This window comes from Telmatherina bonti, assembly GCF_933228915.1.
Source record: "Telmatherina bonti genome assembly, chromosome: 3".
Classification (NCBI taxonomy): Eukaryota; Metazoa; Chordata; class Actinopteri; order Atheriniformes; family Telmatherinidae; genus Telmatherina; species Telmatherina bonti.
In genome coordinates this window covers 21,342,168-21,360,355 of record NC_136621.1, presented here as the reverse complement: position 1 = coordinate 21,360,355, position 18,188 = coordinate 21,342,168, and the positions used below count along the sequence as shown (strand labels likewise).

Below are 18,188 nucleotides of genomic sequence, written 5' to 3'. Positions count from 1 at the left end.
TTAAACAGAAGAAAGCAAAATGTACCTGCTCACACACATCTGATAAGTCCATCACAGGAAAAATAAACTTTTACACACAACTGCTTTGCTGGATCAACTTAAGAGTTCAAGTGACAAATTTTGTGATATCAATAAGAACTTTATCAGATTACTTATAGAAAACAAAATGTTATCTGTGTCCTCAGAGTTTAGCACTAGTAATGCCACAACAGACGTTTTCCACTCTATAAGTTTCACTTTTACTTTACTTTAACACTGGCTTTCTAATTCTAACTAATTGGAGTTTACTTTGGCTTCTTATTGTGATTCTTATTTAATTTTTTTAATTTATTTTATTTGTATTTCATCTGTATCTGTTGACTGCAGTTTTTATTGTGAAGTGATTTGGTCAGTTAAAGTTGTATAAATGGAAAAAACTGAATTAAACTGAACTGTCATGGTGGAAATGTGCTCCAGTAAAATTGTTGTAAACCATTAACTAACTCTTCTGTGCTTGTCAGTTCATTGGGGATGAGTTTGTGTGCAATGCTATACTGTCCCCTAGTGTTGTATGGTTGTATGGAAATGGTCCGTTTCCCAGTTGCCTTTACACTTTTTTCTCATTGAGCCGATCTAGCAAAACAGTGCTGAGATCAGATTTAATTAAAATAGCCTGAAGCACATCACCCAGTGAACTTAAGATCTACATTCAGCAAACTGTGACAGTTTTTAATATCCAAATTACACAACCCACCGATCAATGCTGACGATAACTGCTGACTTAGACTAATTCAATATCCCCTCCACTGATACCAGTCAACAGCAAATGTTCAACTTTGACTGTAACTCACAGAATGGAAAAACCACAACAATGGAGAGAAAGAGCGCTGTTTGAGTGCTTGAAAATCAAATGCGTCAGTGAGCAGTTTGAGTCAGGACAAAGTCAGGAGAAAATCCAGTGGAGTCTGCTGAAATGTGGCAGCAAGCCAAGCAACTCAAGTGCCAACTCTGCACAGCTGTAATGGAGCCAACCCTGGAGGGACAAGAGTTATATGCCATTAAATCAGTCTCACATCCAGCTGACGTCCCAGCTTCTTTTCTGTAATCAGCAGAGACCCAGAAAACAGTTGATGTTGTCTGTCAGCATGTGTCGCAGTAACTATTTTTTAGGAAAAAAAAATGAAACGGAACAAATTTTTGTGTGTTGCCAAATAGCAGATCTAAAATCTTTGACAGAAAAAGAAAACCTGCTTGTGGAGTGTTTAACTAAACTGTTTTACCCTAACTAAAAAGTAATAAGGTAATAGTGTTGCAAGCACAAATAAATGTAAAAAAAAATCTATCAACTCAAGTTCTATTGTCAACATTATAATGCTGCATCAGAAAGCTCTCCATTTTAGCAAATTTTCAAATTGGATTTTTTTTTTTTTTTTTTTATATGAAATCACATTTATATTGTCTAGTGTGTATGAATGATTATTCAAAACTAAGCACAAAAAAGGGAAAAAAAGAAAAGTAAATTTGTGCTACATTGATTAATTTTCCCTTTTAATATTAAGAATTTGTGTTTAATTATATACAATTCTAAAGCCTGATTAGTTACCTTGACAACATATGTGATGGCCATTGCCCATCAGATTACCCCCAGAATTTGGGAGATGACTGGAATCCAGAGAGTCCAGTAAATTTCACTGGACACTTGCAATATCCGCTTGGTCAATTTGCCAGATGACCAAAACAATCATATGGGTTGAATTTCAAACCTTTTGTTGCAGATTGGGATGCTATGCATCACACACATTATCGTGCAATTTGACCAATTTGAGTTTTGGGTCTGTAATTCAATTTTTCCAGAATATTTGGAATGAGTAGAACCGAAGTTTAAAAAAATGATCGATCGAAAATTGATTGCTCTACCTGTTCAAAATGTTCATTTAAACAGGAAGCAATAATTGCATCTAAAGAATGTATATTTGTTTTCAAAACATTACTTTCAGCATTGTCAGATAAATTTGAGCATTTTTAAAATTACATTCTGTGTTGTAATTGCCAATATTGAGCAAGCAACATCATTGCAAAACCAGTATATGAATGTAAACAGAAAGGTGAGAAAGGCACAGTGTCAACCTTTTTCTCTCAGAGACATATATCAGACAGCTGTTCCTTTTAAAAGCATCCAACTTTATTCAGGGCTTTATGCAAAAGGTCAGCTAAACAGTAAAACTGTGGCAGTTTCATAAACAACACCCCCACAAAAATGATAATGATTAGAAATAGTTAAAAGCAAAAGAAATCTGAAAACAACATCAAAGACTATTGATCTTTTCATCTGTGTTCTCTTTGTGTCCACATCTCCAATGGTCATCTGCTTTTTCACCTCTATTTCTACTCTATCTTCTTTTAGCATCTCTGTTACCCCACATAAATGGCCAATGGGTGGGGTAGGGGGTAATCGGACACCCAGTCCAGCCGCCACTTAACTTCAGCAAATATCAGTGATTGGCCCTTGGTCACCATGGCGGTGACATTGGCTGTGGGTTCTGAAGGTAGGACATCACTACTGCAGAGATGGACAGCCTGGAAACAAACAGAAAGAAAATGGAAAAAGTCAAATAAATATTGGGATTTTATTTTCACATCAGCTTAATATTATGATATAAAATTAATTTCCTTTTTTGTAGTACTGAGGTTATTTTACTGTAAGTACAGTAAAGGAAAGGGAAACTTCAACTTGCCTGAAGTCATAAAAAGCATCTTTTAGGTCAACTTGTCTAAAATTATTTGAAGGAAACTTTGCCCTGATAACCTCAATGACACCCTGACCATCCAAAACACTTATCATGTACATGCCCTGACCTTTTTTTTTTCTTTTAATAGCACAGGGATACATGAATCATATCTTGGCTATTGACCAGCGTCCTAAAGCTGGCCTTGAACCAGCTTCTACACTCATTCACTTTTATTAGATCATATATACACACACATGGCTGAAATACTGAGTTTGTTGCCCTACATAATTTGCTGTGCTAAACATTTTGCGTTACTAAGCAATGAGTGCATTTAGCTTGTCTTTAATAGAACCTCATCTAGACAATGGATAAGAAGGTTTTTCCTCATTGTAAATCTGTCTGGGAAGCCCTACTTTAGTGCTTTTTTACAAGCAAATGATGCCCCCAGAGAGGTCACGCAGTTAAAAGCTTTTGAATATTGGCTTGTCTAAAGTCTCCACAAGCAAGGTCTAACTTGCACTTTTAAAACTCCAAACTGCTAGATGCTAGCGCAAACACGTGCTTCTCTCATTGGCCCTCTTCTTTAAAAGCTGCAAAAGAAATATCAAATATTTTGGTTTTAATGTTCACCCCTCTTAGGTAAATATAACTTAAAAGCAAAACTGTCTGTCAATGCTGAAAAGGACGGGGTATACATTCAAACATACAACTGTGGACAGTCTGAGCAAAACATTATGTTTGGTGTCTTATTTCAGTGTGCCCTACACTTTCAAAAATCAGAGTAGACACATTTTATGTACTCACATGAAGCTGCTCATCATCTGTTTGGTATCCTCTGAGCTTCTGGAGTTAGCAAAGCTGATAAAAGAGCAATAGACTGCAATCCAGGCACACCACTTCAGCTGAAACGCAAAAACACAAGTTAGATTTATTTATTTCTGTATCCTGAAACACTTGTCATTTTAATTGGATAAATATTTCTTTTAGGACAGACAGACAACATATAAGCTGAGGTGAATAAAGGCCAGAAATAAAGTTTGCTTAATAGCATGGATGGATACTTAACATGCCATAAACACAAAACAACACATTTACGTTTAAAAAAAAAAAAAGAGTTTTTAATAAATAATTTTTTGTCAAGCACATAAGTACGCATAACATAGCACAGTAGTTCTGTCAGTATTGTCCTCGTCTTAATTTTTCTTTGTCGAATGAATTGACCTATTTAATGGACGGTAAATCTATTTGTGAAGAATTACATATTAGCTGTAAAAAAAAAAAAAAAAAAAAGAAAATTTTATAAAAAACAAATATGTCCTACAACACTTAAAATGCAACTGCCTTGTTATCTATCACATCATTTGTGCTGAAAGTCAGCAGCTGCCCTTTATCTGAAAGGTAACTTTACTTTTAATCTTCTAAATGGAACGATAGACACAGACCGAGCTCTACCCTTCAGGAGAAAAATCTCTCATGTGAATGTACATACACCAGAAGTAAAGGGCAGAAACAGTAAGCTTTAGTACGAAGATGTGTGTGTGTGTGTTGGCAACCTTAAGCATCAATCCACACATGCTGAAGATCATGCCAAGTAGGTTCATGTAGTCAGGAGTGGGGTCCTCCAGTGTGGGGTTAGTCTCTGTGCTGGGGGGCTTGTACCTGTCACAACACATGTACATATAACTAACATAAAATTCATTATGAACTTTTCAATAATCAGTTCACTGGTTGCATTGTACTTTTACAAAGCTGTATTACAGTCAGGATTAGCTGTAGAAATGACAGCAGCCCTTAATCAAAGGTAAATTCTGACAACTATCTGGAGTATTGAGACATCATTTTACATGCTTGTACCCTAGAATATTCACAAATTTGCAGCATTTGTCTTTGTACCTGTTTATTAAATCCTTATTGTATTAAACAATAAAGGGGATAGTCTTATACAATGAGTGTGTCAAGTCTGAAAAGAACAGGCAGTCTTACCTAGACAAAAAATGACAAATGCTAATTATTAAAGAAATGGATCAACGTATTTGATTAAACATGAACAGTCTGACAACCAGAATAGTCGAATAACACACACACACAGTCAACAAAACATCACTCAATATTCATCTTAATCATGTGAAGGTTTTTCAGCTAAGTCTTAAACACTTTGGTGCCGCTAATCCCATTTGAGGGTACTAATGACTAATGAAGGCTAGCTACCTGCTAGCCGCCGCATTTCCTGACTATCTTATTCTCTCAGGTAAAAATTAGTAGTTGTTTTTTTTTTTTTTAAATCAATATACCTTAAAATTTTATTTTGCCTCCTCGGATCTCCCATATTGTTGGAGGACATGTTTCACTAAGAAATCCTCTTACTAAATTGTAAGAGGGGGAAATATAACCCTTGAGATAGGTACAGCTGAAAGTCTCTTCGTAAAAGAAAAAAATGGGGGACACATGTTTCCGGTTAATTAAAAAATAAAAGTTTACGGTACGCTGTAGACTGAACTTTAAAATGGAAATGTGATTTTGAACTTTTATTTTGACAGGAAACTGGAATCCCAGAGTGCATTGCGTACGCAAGCTAGCTAAAAACACGAGTAAAATAAGAGAAGTGACCGGTGGCTAGTTAGTTAAACGGGATAAATGTACTTATTTTTGTGGTTAAACAACGAATTTAAATGTCCCTGAAGTATTTCTGTTAAAAATTATCCAGGTGAGCTTTGACGTTAAATATTACATTGACTAAAAGAAGCTAGGTAAATGCAATATTGTTTATAAATTTTAGGTATAAATGTTGTCTTTTTAATTTTGTCAATTTTTTTTTTTTTTTTTTTTTTTTTTAAATTATGTAGCTTTTTTAATACTAAAAAATAAATAAATAAAAAATACGAAACTTCCCATAATTCTCTCATGTCAAGAACTATATCTAACATTTGTTTATGGCGATGTTTTATCACTCAGGCGATGTGATGTCGTTTCCGCAACCCAAACCTCAGGCTCCTCAGCTTCCTCAACATCTCCTCAGGACCATTGACTGTAAACAAGGAGCTGTTAGGGCTGTTCGGTTCAATGGTAATATTCTTAATCATTCTCTATTTTATTTAAGTTTTGGTTCAGCGCAAAAATAGTACAAGGTTGAGTATGTTGTTGCATTATTATGGGACACACGCCATGTAAACCCTTAGTTGATATAGAACAAATTTCCAAAGATCATAACTGATGCTGTCTCATATCTGTCTTCATTTTTGGTCAGCTGATGGAGACTACCTGCTGTCTTGCGGGAGTGACAAATCCTTAAAGTTGTGGAGTGTGATTCGAGGGACCTTGCTGAAGACATATAGTGGTCATGGATATGAGGTGCTGGATGCTGACGGGTAACATAATTGTCACATTTCCTCTACAGTATCCCAGAAATTATTACTTTGTAAATCAAAATTGTCAAAAGATAATGAAGACCATTTAAAATCCTGAAAAGAAGAGATAAAAATATATAGATGAAGTTACTGAAAAATGTAAACTGTATTAACCAAAAATTATTTACCAATGAATCTGTAATATCATATGTTTCAATTAAATTCCTTTTTGTACCTTATTATTTTTCTATATATTCTTTAAATACTGCAAAACAACAACGAGCTATACAAGTAATGCACAAAGTGCTTCCACTACATAGAATAACAGACATCTTTTTCATTGGCTACCTTCACAGTTCATATGACAACAGCCAGGTTTGCTCCTGTAGTTCTGACAAGACAGTGATTCTGTGGGATGTCGCCACAGGGCAGGTCACACGCAAGCTCAGAGGACATGCTGGGGTTAGTTCTGCTGTTTCTGGCTCTGTGTTTTCATGCCATTTTATAGAAAAACTTTTTTATATATTTATGTGCAATTCCATATTGCTGTTTTAATTTGATCCCTTATTTGAGCTCATTTGCCTCTTACATTCCCTTTTTCTTTCAATAGAAAGTTAATTGTGTGCAGTTCAATGAGGAAGCAACAGTAATTCTGTCTGGTAAGTCATCACTTGTAATGAGAAATGTATACAAGGGATAATGGATTATTATAGATACTGTATGTGTCCATTACTTTGTGAATTTTGTAGCTTCTGTGTGGCATATGTTCAGTGTGGATGAAAATATAATCTGAATTACATTTTTTCTTCAATGTGTTCTGTGTTCTTCGCATGCATTGTTTGGTCTTCAATCAACTAGGATCCATCGATGGGACAGTACGGTGCTGGGATACCAGATCCAGAAGATTCGAGCCAATCCAAGTTCTAGATGAAGCACGTGACAGCATTAGCAGCCTCAGAGTGGCCCAACATGAGCTGCTGACTGGGTCAGTAAAGTATGATGCTCCAGATGTTTCGATCAACAGTGTATATATTACTTTTGTCTCCTTATTCAAGCTACAGGACTTTAAAACTAAGACAAATCAGTAGTTTTCTTCACTTCACTACAATTTGGGCTGATTTGATTTATAATGTTCTTGGTTATTAAGGTCTGTGGATGGCAGAGTTAGGCGGTATGATCTGAGAATGGGACAACTACATGTAGACTTCATTAGCAGTAAGTAATCTCTTCTTTTTTTACACAATACTGTTTCAGCATTTATGAAATAATAACAATAACTACTGAACGCATTATTGGTAGCAGTAGCAGAAGTAGCTGTTCTTTTATTGTTATGAGAATAAGCCTGAATAATGCCAGAAATGCAGAACAATGTACAAAAAATGTTTCTGTATGTATCTTTCAGGTCCCATCACATGTGTGTGCTTCAGTCAAGATGGTCAGTGTACATTGAGCTCCAGTTTAGATTCAACGGTCAGATTACTGGACAAGAGCACTGGTGAAATGCTGGGAGAGTAAGTCCAGACCAGTTTTAGTTATAGTGTAGCATTGTCCTAATTTAGCTTCATGAGATAGTCAACTAATTCGAAAGGTTTTGTTTATACAAGTGTTTTTTTCCTTAAATAAAGCATCTAGTAATTAGGAGCAAAGTGTCAAAGTTATTTTAAAGAATAGTGTCACACCAAATAAGTACTAAAGTTGTGGTAAAAAAGCAAACACTTTTAAGTGAAATCGTTTTAGTAGCCCTTTACTCAAACCAGAAATAAACAATAAGATGGGTCAAGGATTTTCAGGAAGTTTATGTTAATTTTCTTATGTTCCCTCCCTTGTTCTGTCGGACTGTTATTTGCTTGCATAGGTATTCAGGACACAAAATGAAGGGATACAAGCTGGATTGCTGTTTGTCAAGTAAAGATACTCATGTCTTAAGTTGCTCAGAGGATGGATATGTTTACTGCTGGGATCTGGTGGAGGTAATATGCATTTTGTATTTGATGCAAAACTCTATGATCTAAGAATAAGTCCTGATACATAATGCAAATCTCTTTCCCTTCCAGGGGTCTTTGTCCTTGAAACTGCCAGTGGGGAAAGCAGTTGTCCAGTCATTGTCTTTCCACCCCACAGAGACCCGGCTCCTCACAGCCATGGAGGGGCGTGTTCAAGTGTGGGGGGCAGAGCCAGAGGAGACAGAGGAAGATGCAGTGGTCGCATAGAGTGGCTGAAAATAGTCAAATGTGACTGCTTTATGTTAAAGGACCTTGCTTTCTTTTAGAAGGCAAAGATGCTCTCATCAAACTGATGAACGTGATGCCAATAAAGGTCAAAGATGTTGAGATTGCATGGTGTCTGTTTAAATAAAATTTTCAGTAATGATCTGGTTGAAAAATTGATGCTTTTAATACAAAACCTGGAATAAGCCATGAGAAGCAAATGTTTTTTTTTGTTGTTTTTTTTTTTTTACATTGATGCAACTCCTTTTAATACTGATCTGTATATTTTCATAATGGACTTTTCACACATTGAACTTAGAAATTATCACAGTACAAAATAAGTTATTTGACAAAACCCCCATTGAATAAATAAATAACTTATCTTACATAAATACATTTTCTAAGTTATTGAACTGTTCAAAGTCTTAGCTGTAAAGACCTTCAGTTAGCAGCATTTGTCAAAACACATCGTGTATTTACACAGCCTTGTACAAATCTGTTCGATCATTAACTCCAAAGAAAGATTTTAAATGAAAGTCAGATTATTTACAAATATAAAACGATAGCTGTTGAATTGTGTGTTGAGTTTTACCCTTTCAGTACATAGTCTTGTATTTGGAGAACTCATTGCAGTAATCTTATTCATGTGAATTACAGATGCCACAAAATCTTCATAGGTCCCAGCAGGTCACAAGTTAAAGTCAAAACTGCCCTGGTTTTCCCCCTTAAGTTGCAGGGAATATAGCTTAATGTAGTTTTTCAGTTTTTAAATTCCCTTTCAAAATAATTATGCATTCACAAGTATCTTCAGTTGTTCCCCCATCTCCTCATATTCCCCCTATGTCCATCTCCAAGCAGAAGATTAACCCACACAGCTGCAGCCAGAAGCTGATAGTTTCTCTACTTTGTGCCAGCGATGCGAATTGTCAAGGAAGGCCATGTCTTCATGGTGGGTTGGCCTGCAGCAGGGTGCATTGTGCCACTGTTCCCCAGGTGGTGGGTTTGGGAGCACTCCGCTGAGTAGGAGGTTAGTGAGAGTAAGGTCGTGGTTGGAGCGAACATGAGGACAAGTTCCGCTGCAGTACTTAAACAAGACAGCCTCGTCTGAGTCATAGCCTAGTCCCAGGTCTCGAACCTGCAGCAGGATGGACCGCAGTTGACAATGGGAGCTGAGAGTTGAGCGACGTTTCCTGGGCGAGTTTTCATCTGTATCGAAAGAAGATGGCCCAACTCCAGACGCTTCTTTCTGGCTGTCTTCTACAGCTGAATGTCTGTTTCTTCTGTCTCCGTCCACAGTTTTGGGAGTTGATGCTGTTTCTTGTTTCTGACCTGGAAAAGACAAGTTTTGTTAATAAATGTAATGTGCAAAATTTCAGGTATATTTACGCTGTCCTTAAAGAGATAGGTCATGACCCCCCCGTTCACTTACTAATCAATGATCTCAGCCAGTGGCCTTCTCCCTCCTGGATGCAAAAGAAAATCACAAAGAGCTTCAGCAGAGACCTCATGGTTCAAGTCTGTGCTTCGTCTTTTGCTATCCCGTAAAATGAACAAGACACTTTCGTGTTTGTATGTCTGTGAATGTCTGCAGGTGTGTATGATGCTTAAGATGCAGTACAGTCACAACCTCCAATATATAGCCCTCTGAGATGAAGGGGGGTGAAGAGATGAGATGAGGAGGTGCAGCGGGGAGACAGACACTAACCCGTTACTTGCCAACTGACAATCCCACTCACCTGAGCCTGACAGGGAGCGTAGGAGGGCAGGCGGGCGCTTGACCCAGAATTTGTCCTGTTTGGAATTATCTAATTGATGTAAATCACCGATTTATTGTTGAGTTTCCCCCAGATGTTTTCCAGAAGATGCTGGCCCCAAACAATTTAGTTTCCTCACAAGTCTGAGGTTCTTATAAAGCTACTAAGAAGTGGACAGTGATGTTCCCATGATGATCTGAGAAGAATGTGTTGCATGTGAGTCAGCATATATGTAAAGGAATGTTTGAAAGGCACACAGCCAAGAGATACAGTCATGGAGTGAACTTCACTCATATGTAAACTTAAAACTCATCCATGTAGGAAATGTAAAAGAACAACCTTATAAAATGACCAGTTGAGTCATTGTGAACCCTGTTGAAGTCTGATTTTTGTGACAGATTCCACATTACATGTTAAATCTGAGTGTTAGAGCAAAATATTTAAACTTTAAGTCACCAAAAACAAAGAAAAAGTTATAATTTGAGCAAAACAGGGCCTGCTTCAGCAGACATTCCATAATGGGTGACTTGACTTAAGCTGGTCCATAAATTAAGGGATTTCATTAGCAATGTGCTGCTGACATGTAGAATATGTAGAATATGCATTATGTAATGATTATAGGGCCCAAACAGTCAGTCAATGGAATTTGAAGATTGAAAGAAAGTGCATATTTGGATCCTGTCTCTATCATCCAGGTGCAGGGCAAACACCTCAGTGCTCCTGATTTGACAGCTGATGTTATTCAGGATTATTTGTGAAATGCTTAAATGTACCCCCTTCACAAAGCAGATTTATTTTTATATTTATTATTTTGATATTTAATTTAATTACTTGAATGTTAAATGAACCACATTAATAGACCACATTATGTCCTGTTAAAGTTCCATGGTTCCTTTACATGTGTTTTTCATTTATACACTCCCACAAACTCTTACACAGCACTTCTTTTTCTATACATGCCTTGCTCCTTGTTTTCTGCAGTCACACATCAATGTGCATTTCAGAAAAAAATGTAAGTTTTACCTTTCAGTGGAAGAGATTTGGATGAGAACACCAACTTTCCTAATGGAAAGTAACTCCATTACCATCCTTACTTTGAAAGAAAAGCACTTTTTAAGAAGGACAGTCTCTCGTCTCATACTTGGGGGCCAGGTTCTTGGCAGGGTCTGAGAGCCGTTGCTCTGCTGCCATGGATGCTCCAACTGTGGCCTTACGTCCTTATGGGTGGTGAATGATTCTATTGTGATGGGCTCCATGATGCTCTATGGTGGCCACTGCTTGCCTGGTGCATGCAGACATCCATCTGCTTCCCAATACTGGAACAAATGCAGTTGCATTTGCAAGATCACTTAAAGCAACTTATCTCTCATACTTAAATCCTTATTATTTCTCTGGGTGTTTTTCTGTATTTTATTATTTTCACTGCTGTGTTTTCTGACAGAAACTAGGACCTCTGTTTGTAGTGGCCGGTTGTCATTTTTATATTTCTGTTTATGATTGTTTTCTGTGTTTGATATCAGTCTCCTCTTTCCACTTTTTACTCTCCTTCTATTTTGTTTACTTCACTTTTGCAGTCCCATCTGTTAAATCCAGTTTAATATGTGAATTCAGCTAAAACAAAAAAAAAACCCAAAAAGAAAAAAAACAACAACAATAGCACTTAAGTACAGGAATACCTAAGTATCAAGAAGAGCCTTATATCCGTAAAACTGCTCTTAAAAAGAAACAAAACCTAGAGGTAGAAAATGACGGAAGACATAGATGGAAACAGCAAATGTAACTTGTACATCCCGATAACATTTCCACACTTTATTTTAGTACATTTGAATATATACATGTATTAACTTTCAATGCATTTTCATCAATGTCACTGTGTATTAGTAACAGGGTTAACAATGAAAAACAGAAACAGATAACTGAGGAATAAAACATAATATTGGATAAAATTAAATAATTTTGAGTTTTCTATTTATCTATATATCTACGTATCTATTTATCTATCTATCTATCTATCTATCTATCTATCTATCTATCTATCTATCTATCTATCTATCTATCTATCTATCTATCTATCTTTCTCTCTCTATATATATATAAAACTTGATGAGAACATCATATGTGATTACCTTGCCTTATTTTGGAAAGCCCATACTCTACATACTCATCCATATGTTAAATATTTAGTTAGAACTGACTAAAAACAGTGAAGCAAACGCGGTGGATTCTGATGATATTAATAGCTGTTAGATTCCACAGAGCTCCATTTGAGTCTGACAAACATATTTTTAAAGACAGTTTGGATTTCCTTTCATTTGTGCAGAGAACAACCTCACGAAAGGGCAGAGGACCTGACACATTCCTTCCACTTCTAAAGGAGACAGGAGGATGGAGGTAGAGTGACAGATAAAAGACAGTGGGAAAGCAGGGGAGGTGGTGGGAGAGTTACAGTGGAGATAAAGCAATCCTTCTGGATTATGGCTTGAGTGACCAGTCTGGAATTCAGTATTGTCAGAAGACAGTAATGGAAAGTACGTGGCATTTCTTCCTGTAACAGAAAGCATATGTAAAATAGTAGACACTAAATGTTGACATTTTTATTTTATACAGTGGTCAATCTGGTTGGTCACAATTACAGTGAAGTATCATTTAAAAGGATTGTGCTTCTGGGGTTTGAGCAGCATAGTTAAACATATGGTAAGGCCCCTAGAAAGGGTGCCAAAGTGCCTGGCAATATTTGCTCTTTTGAGCTTGAAGTGCTACCAAATGTGTGCCAGTCACAGATGTATGACTGGCACCTGATTGGTTCCTAAATGATCGTTAAACCTGTCAGAATGAGATTTTGGAGCTGGTGGCGATCCTTTATTTCAAGAATCTAGGACTAACTCCATCATCAAAGATGGCAATGCCCTGTTCAGATAAAGTTTTCATGGATTTTCCACATATTTTGGATGTCCTTGACAGAATAAAACAAATAAAGTGTAAAAATGGCCAATTTTAAGTTGTGTATTTCTTGTTACTATGGGGCAGTGCCATCATTCAATAAACCATTTATGTAATCAGCCATGTTGATATTTATATAGTAAATGGAAAATCTGTCAAACTTAAATTTCCTGCTTTTTTTTTTTTTTTTTTAAAGTTTATTTTGTTGCTTAATGAGACTTTCATTATTGGAAATTAAATTAAATATTTAAATGCACAAACCAAATCACTCAGTTTAGAACGGTGTTATAGATTGCTGAGAACAGTTTTTGATTCTGATTTTTTTAAATTGTGGTATTTGTCTGACATCTGGGCTTTGATGAGGTTCTCCCACCCCACTCCCCAAAGGGAGAAATTCTCAAAGGGAAAAGTTACTGTTCCTACTTCTTTCTCCTCTCTGCATTCCTGGACATTCAGCCTTAAAACCTCATGATGCAGACACATACATCAAAAATACATTTCCGTAAAGCTGTATGGCTCCATTCACATCTGTGCTTTCAAATATATGACCTACTTTGATGAACCTTTGGATGGTTTTCTGTACTGGTTTTGAAATTTGTACCTCCATTAAGTAACAGTGTGTATATACAGTCTACAATACAGACCTACAATGTACAATCACATCATTCCCATTTATCATACAATAAAGGAGTCTGTAAGCATATATTTAAAACCATTTCCATTTTAGATAAGGCTAAAATGTATAGCTGTGGCTTTAATTTTTTTTAACCATTGCTGTCAGGCTGTGTTTTTTGTTCAGCCACAGGCAAACTGCTGAAGTGTGACCCTAGGCTGGACTCAATGTGTTCTGAGTTAAGATAAAAATGGATTTCACTAGTTATTTTTACTGGGAATGGTAAGGTTATAAATAAGCTTGGCAGCTTAAGCAAGTACTTAATTTTTTATGCTAGTGTTACTGTAAGCAAGCAACCACTTTGTTTTGCAGAGGGGTCACCTCTGCTTAACGTTTCCTTAAGATGCGTTCAGGTGTCAGTATCCATGTAGGAAGTTCTGAAAATAGTAGATGTTACAGGATTGGTTATTTTCAGATTCTATGAATACTAATATTAAAGATATGCTTTGCATTCCTCGGTGAGTTGGTTAGACAGTCAGTCCATATAGGGTTTGTCTGAACCGAGTAGGACAGGAATGTAGGGAGAAGCCTTCCTGTAAGTGAAAATATTTGAAGAGGATTTAGACTTGGAATCTCAAACTTGCGGAGCAGCTCCTGTTTACGCTGTATATCAGTTTGAGCTGAAGATGCGTCGACCGTTTGTCATCAAGGCACAAGAATGTGCAGATTTTCCTTCTGTTCTAACAGTGAAGCAGGTGATTTGTCAAACACACATTCATGGTTAGAGGGAATACCTTGATCTCAGTGTAGGCGACAGTGGTTGCATGTCGTGTTTTGTAATGACACATGCATTTTTATACCAATTTTGTAAGAAAGTATAACACTGATAATGTCCTCTCAAATATTATAGTTAACCATTTTATTTCAAATTCCTGATAAATAATCTGCTTTATTCAAAGTTGTGAATATTTGATGGTCTAATTTTTCCAAAGAAAAATAAAAGATATTGTCTATGGTGCCGTGTTTGGTCCTAGTCAATTTAAAACTGAACACGTAAATTTTGCATAAAATGTAAGGAAATTGATGTTTAGTCAGTTATTTTTTGTCGTAACAATGCTTCTTGTTAACAATCGTTTACTGTAGAAAAACCTACTTATTTCCCTTTAACAGGTGCCACAATTTTATGGAAAATGCATTTGTGTGATGAGTAGTAAGAGTTCAGTATGTGGATTATGCCCATGAAAAACTTGCCAAGTCATCTCTGCCAATACCAACCTTTTTTTTTCCTGAAAATGCATTTAACCAACAAGGTAGTTCCACATAAAAAAAAAATAATTTTCCAACTTAAAAAGATGTATCAATGCAGCCAAGTGCATTGATACATGAATAATTGAATAAGCACAAATTCCCTCAGCATTTGTGCTGTATTTAGTTGGCAAATATGGTGTAAATGTCCTGTATCTGTGTTTGTAGTTAAATGTAGCTTACAATTGGCAGTTTTTTTTGGTTTGTGATGACAAAGTAATAAGAAGTGTTATTGTTTCTGAAAATGTAGTCATCCAGGTTATGATTTCAAATATTTAATTTAAAAAAACCTTTTTCTTTTTCTGTTTTTTAAACCTGCAACTCTGTCAGTGCAAACAGAACAAGGTTTTCAGATGACAAGTGAAGCAACCTCAACCAAGAAAATGATTTGCCTTGTATTTAAATATTTAGTACACTATTAGTAAAAGTTACCATCAGACAAAGACAAAATTCTCAGTACATCTAAAGACTTAAATATTTTATAATAATTTTGATTGTCATTTTTCATTATCCTGACAAATGAGCTTTTTCATATGAGAATGATCATTTCAGGCCAATTTAAATTCTTAATTCTTTAAAATCAAACTGTAAAACTTGATCCATGTTCCCACACTTTGTACCACAATGCAACATATGGCAGATTATTTCAAACTTCCAAAATAAATACATCTTTATAAACAAACTATGCAGCACACGTTTTATTCAATTGCTGGCAAACATTTTTAATCAACATTCATAAGACAAAGTATTTCTTTTCTTTTGAAAACAAAGGTCACAGACTGTCAATTATTTTCACTATTTCTCCCTTGTGTGGCAGCTAAACAGAAAACTGGAAATAACAGTAGAAGAACTTGATTTAAGGGCCCTGGCCGTATAATTGCTCCCATCATTTGTGCATTAACAATGATGTCATTCTTAACTTAAAGCAATTTCTCACAAAGACTTCAACATGACTCAGCCAACCAGATAAAAAAAAGAAACCATGAACTTTATAGGGGGCAAACAATGACATTTTTTTTTAATGTATATTAGGAATGAACATATAAATGTTCTTTAAAGTGCTTTCTGGGCTCCAACACTGGCATTAATTTCTTCTTTGGACTACATTGTTAAAGATGTCGTCAGAGTATTACTGAGTCCATGTGTTTTTACAGCTGGACAGCAAAGCAAGGAAGAATCCTGCAGGAGTGACACCAACTCAACAGGACCAGGTTGGCCTGGGTTCTGTTGTGAGGATTCTCTGACAGCTTGAGGCATCTTTTTTCTCCTGTAGATCATAGCCTTGGTTTCGTTGAAGCCACTTAACCGAGAGGCAAGTGACCTTTTAGGCCTAGACGCCTTGAGTTTCTTCCTCTGTGGATCATGAATAACTCTGTGACGATGGAGACTCTGTCTCATGGCAAAGGTTTTCCCACAGCCAGTGTGGGTGCAGGCAAAGGGACGCAGATCTTCATGGAAGGAGTTGATGTGACTCTGCAGGTTAAAAATTGTGGTAAATGACCTTTCACATTCATCTCTGGGGCATTTGAAGACCGTTCTTGTCTCAGAGTGGACTTGCTGATGCTTCTGCAGGAACCAAGAATCCCGGAAGACCTTGCTGCAGTGCTCACACCTATGAACAGTTCTGTGTTGCTCCTTTCTGTGCTTCAATAACTCTGACCAGGTCTTCCCTGTGAAGGTGCAGCCTTCCTCCTTGCAGGGGTATCCTTTGTGCACCTTCTCGTGCCGCTTCAGTTTATTAGGAAACGTGAATCGCATCTGGCAGCCCTCGTAAGTGCACTGGTAAGGGGGTAGCAGAGTATGTTGTTCACACATGTGCAACTTCAGCTGTTTGTTTTTCTTGAACTCCAGGCCACAGTCTTCAAATTTGCAGACGTATTTCTTCTGCTCCTGCGTGTGGACGCGGCCAATGTGTCTGGTCCGGTTTGAATTGGTGGTGAAAGCCTCCTTGCAGTCCTCCACGGTGCATTGAAAAGGCTTCACACCACTGTGGCTGAGTTCATGTCTTGCTAAGTGATAAGGGCTACAGAAGGACTTACCGCAGCCATCGTGCTCACATGGGTAGGGTTTTATTCCCGTGTGTTTACAAAGGTGAGCGTCTAATTTCCATTGTCGGTTATAAGCTGCCAGGCAGTCGGGAAACGAGCAGATATAACGTTTGTGAGGCTCGGTCTTAGTTTCCATTTCCAGCGCACCAAGAAACAAAACCTTTAAGCACAAACTTCGACTCTTCTGCCAGAGCACGTTTTCCGTCCGGACACCGGTGCTTCCCAGTTCCCTCCATCCGCGTCGCACTGACGCCACTTCCTAAGACGACTGGAAACACGTCATCGTTACGCGTCGACGCTGCAAAACATATTTGTAAGTCGATGACATTTTAATATTTTAATAATAATTATTTTGTTGCCTTTTTAGATGTTAAATATTGACTTGCATCTGAAACATTTGCTTGTTCGAAACACGCAGCCTTAAAAAGCAAGCTAACGCTAGCAAGATCAAACTTGTTTACTAGCTAGCTTTTGCTAGTGCTAGCTTGCTTGTTTGTTGCCTTTCACATCTACGACAAAGAAGAAAACACACTTTATTGTGAGCATGTAATTCTGATATGTCTACTCCACATACTATGTGTGTTTCTGGGTATGTTTACTTATGTTAGCATGTTCTATGACGTATCTGTATAATGTTAAGAATATAAGCCATGTTAAATTTTATCAAGAGTTTATGCTTTGTTGTTTAATAACTCCAGCTATGTCAAATCAAAGACTTAAAAACCCAGTCTTTACAACGTGGTATCGGTGACATACCTTAACTTTCTTTATTTGTGTGAAAACAGGATTGACTCAATTACAAGTATAGAGTTCAAGTCTTCACCATGGTAAGCTATGACTTGTACACTTGTGTCTGTCACATTGCGAGTACTTGCACAGCTTGTGGCTTTCTGAGTGAAGAATTTCTTTTACCATTTTCTTGACAGGGTGAAAGAAAAGGAACAAACAAGTACTACCCTCCAGATTTTGATCCAGCCAAGGTTTGTATGATGACAGATCTTCGAATGGCTATTAATTTACCTTACATTTTTTTATGTGCCAACACACAGTTATTCATTTCTTATTTACTTACTTATTATTATGTTTTTATATTTAGCATGGATCCCTCAATGGTTACCATAAAACTCATGCTTTGCGGGAGAGGGCCAGGAAACTGTCCCAGGGTATCCTCATTATCAGGTTCGTACATGACAGAAAAAATGATGAGTTGATGTATATCTATTAATGATTCATGATTATGTTGTTTAGCGTATTGTCTTAAACTATTCT

The 18,188-nt window shown here is 36.8% G+C and overlaps 4 protein-coding genes across 4 annotated transcripts in view; 2 read left to right on the top strand and 2 right to left on the bottom strand.

Moving 5' to 3' along the window:
* Window positions 1–2,139: 2,139 nt before the first annotated feature.
* Window positions 2,140–5,128, bottom strand: wdr83os (WD repeat domain 83 opposite strand). Its single transcript, XM_079264481.1, has 4 exons — window positions 5,000–5,128; window positions 4,262–4,367; window positions 3,513–3,610; window positions 2,140–2,556 (listed from the first exon to the last, which is right to left on the bottom strand). The coding sequence occupies exons 1-4, from the start codon at window positions 5,047–5,049 to the stop codon at window positions 2,490–2,492; spliced, it is 321 nt and encodes a 106-aa protein (XP_079120607.1). The 5' UTR covers window positions 5,050–5,128; the 3' UTR covers window positions 2,140–2,489.
* Window positions 5,129–5,286: 158 nt separating this feature from the next.
* wdr83 (WD repeat domain containing 83) lies at window positions 5,287–8,557 on the top strand. Its single transcript, XM_079238169.1, has 10 exons — window positions 5,287–5,412; window positions 5,661–5,771; window positions 5,953–6,073; window positions 6,409–6,514; window positions 6,663–6,711; window positions 6,911–7,037; window positions 7,200–7,267; window positions 7,455–7,563; window positions 7,908–8,022; window positions 8,107–8,557. The coding sequence occupies exons 2-10, from the start codon at window positions 5,669–5,671 to the stop codon at window positions 8,260–8,262; spliced, it is 954 nt and encodes a 317-aa protein (XP_079094295.1). The 5' UTR covers window positions 5,287–5,412; window positions 5,661–5,668; the 3' UTR covers window positions 8,263–8,557.
* Window positions 8,558–15,687: 7,130 nt separating this feature from the next.
* LOC306774898 (transcription factor IIIA-like) lies at window positions 15,688–17,145 on the bottom strand. The gene has a single exon (XM_079265086.1). It carries the CDS (start codon window positions 17,053–17,055, stop codon window positions 15,973–15,975), a length of 1,083 nt encoding a protein of 360 aa, XP_079121212.1. The 5' UTR covers window positions 17,056–17,145; the 3' UTR covers window positions 15,688–15,972.
* Window positions 17,146–17,184: 39 nt separating this feature from the next.
* The window catches only part of yju2b (YJU2 splicing factor homolog B), a 6,341-nt gene continuing 5,337 nt past the window's right edge, over window positions 17,185–18,188 (top strand). Inside the window, exons 1-4 of the mRNA XM_079238324.1 lie at window positions 17,185–17,232; window positions 17,705–17,746; window positions 17,846–17,899; window positions 18,016–18,098. Coding sequence (XP_079094450.1) covers window positions 17,744–17,746; window positions 17,846–17,899; window positions 18,016–18,098 — 140 coding nt within the window. The 5' untranslated portion in view covers window positions 17,185–17,232; window positions 17,705–17,743. The remainder of the gene's footprint in view (window positions 17,233–17,704; window positions 17,747–17,845; window positions 17,900–18,015; window positions 18,099–18,188) is intronic.

Bases quoted from the DNA above. Each gene is read 5' to 3' on its own strand.
- wdr83 (XM_079238169.1), top strand. From the start codon at position 5,669: ATGTCGTTTCCGCAACCCAAACCTCAGGCTCCTCAGCTTCCTCAACAT. The intron at 6,712-6,910 runs GTAAGTCATCAC...TCAATCAACTAG, and splicing joins AGCAACAGTAATTCTGTCTG to GATCCATCGATGGGACAGTA. The intron at 7,268-7,454 runs GTAAGTAATCTC...TGTATCTTTCAG, and splicing joins ACATGTAGACTTCATTAGCA to GTCCCATCACATGTGTGTGC.
- LOC306774898 (XM_079265086.1), bottom strand. From the start codon at position 17,055: ATGGAAACTAAGACCGAGCCTCACAAACGTTATATCTGCTCGTTTCCC.
- wdr83os (XM_079264481.1), bottom strand. From the start codon at position 5,049: ATGTCCTCCAACAATATGGGAGATCCGAGGAGGCAAAATAAAATTTTA. The intron at 3,611-4,261 runs GTTGCCAACACA...TTTGCGTTTCAG, and splicing joins TGTGTGGATTGATGCTTAAG to CTGAAGTGGTGTGCCTGGAT. The intron at 2,557-3,512 runs GTGAGTACATAA...GTTTGTTTCCAG, and splicing joins CAGATGATGAGCAGCTTCAT to GCTGTCCATCTCTGCAGTAG.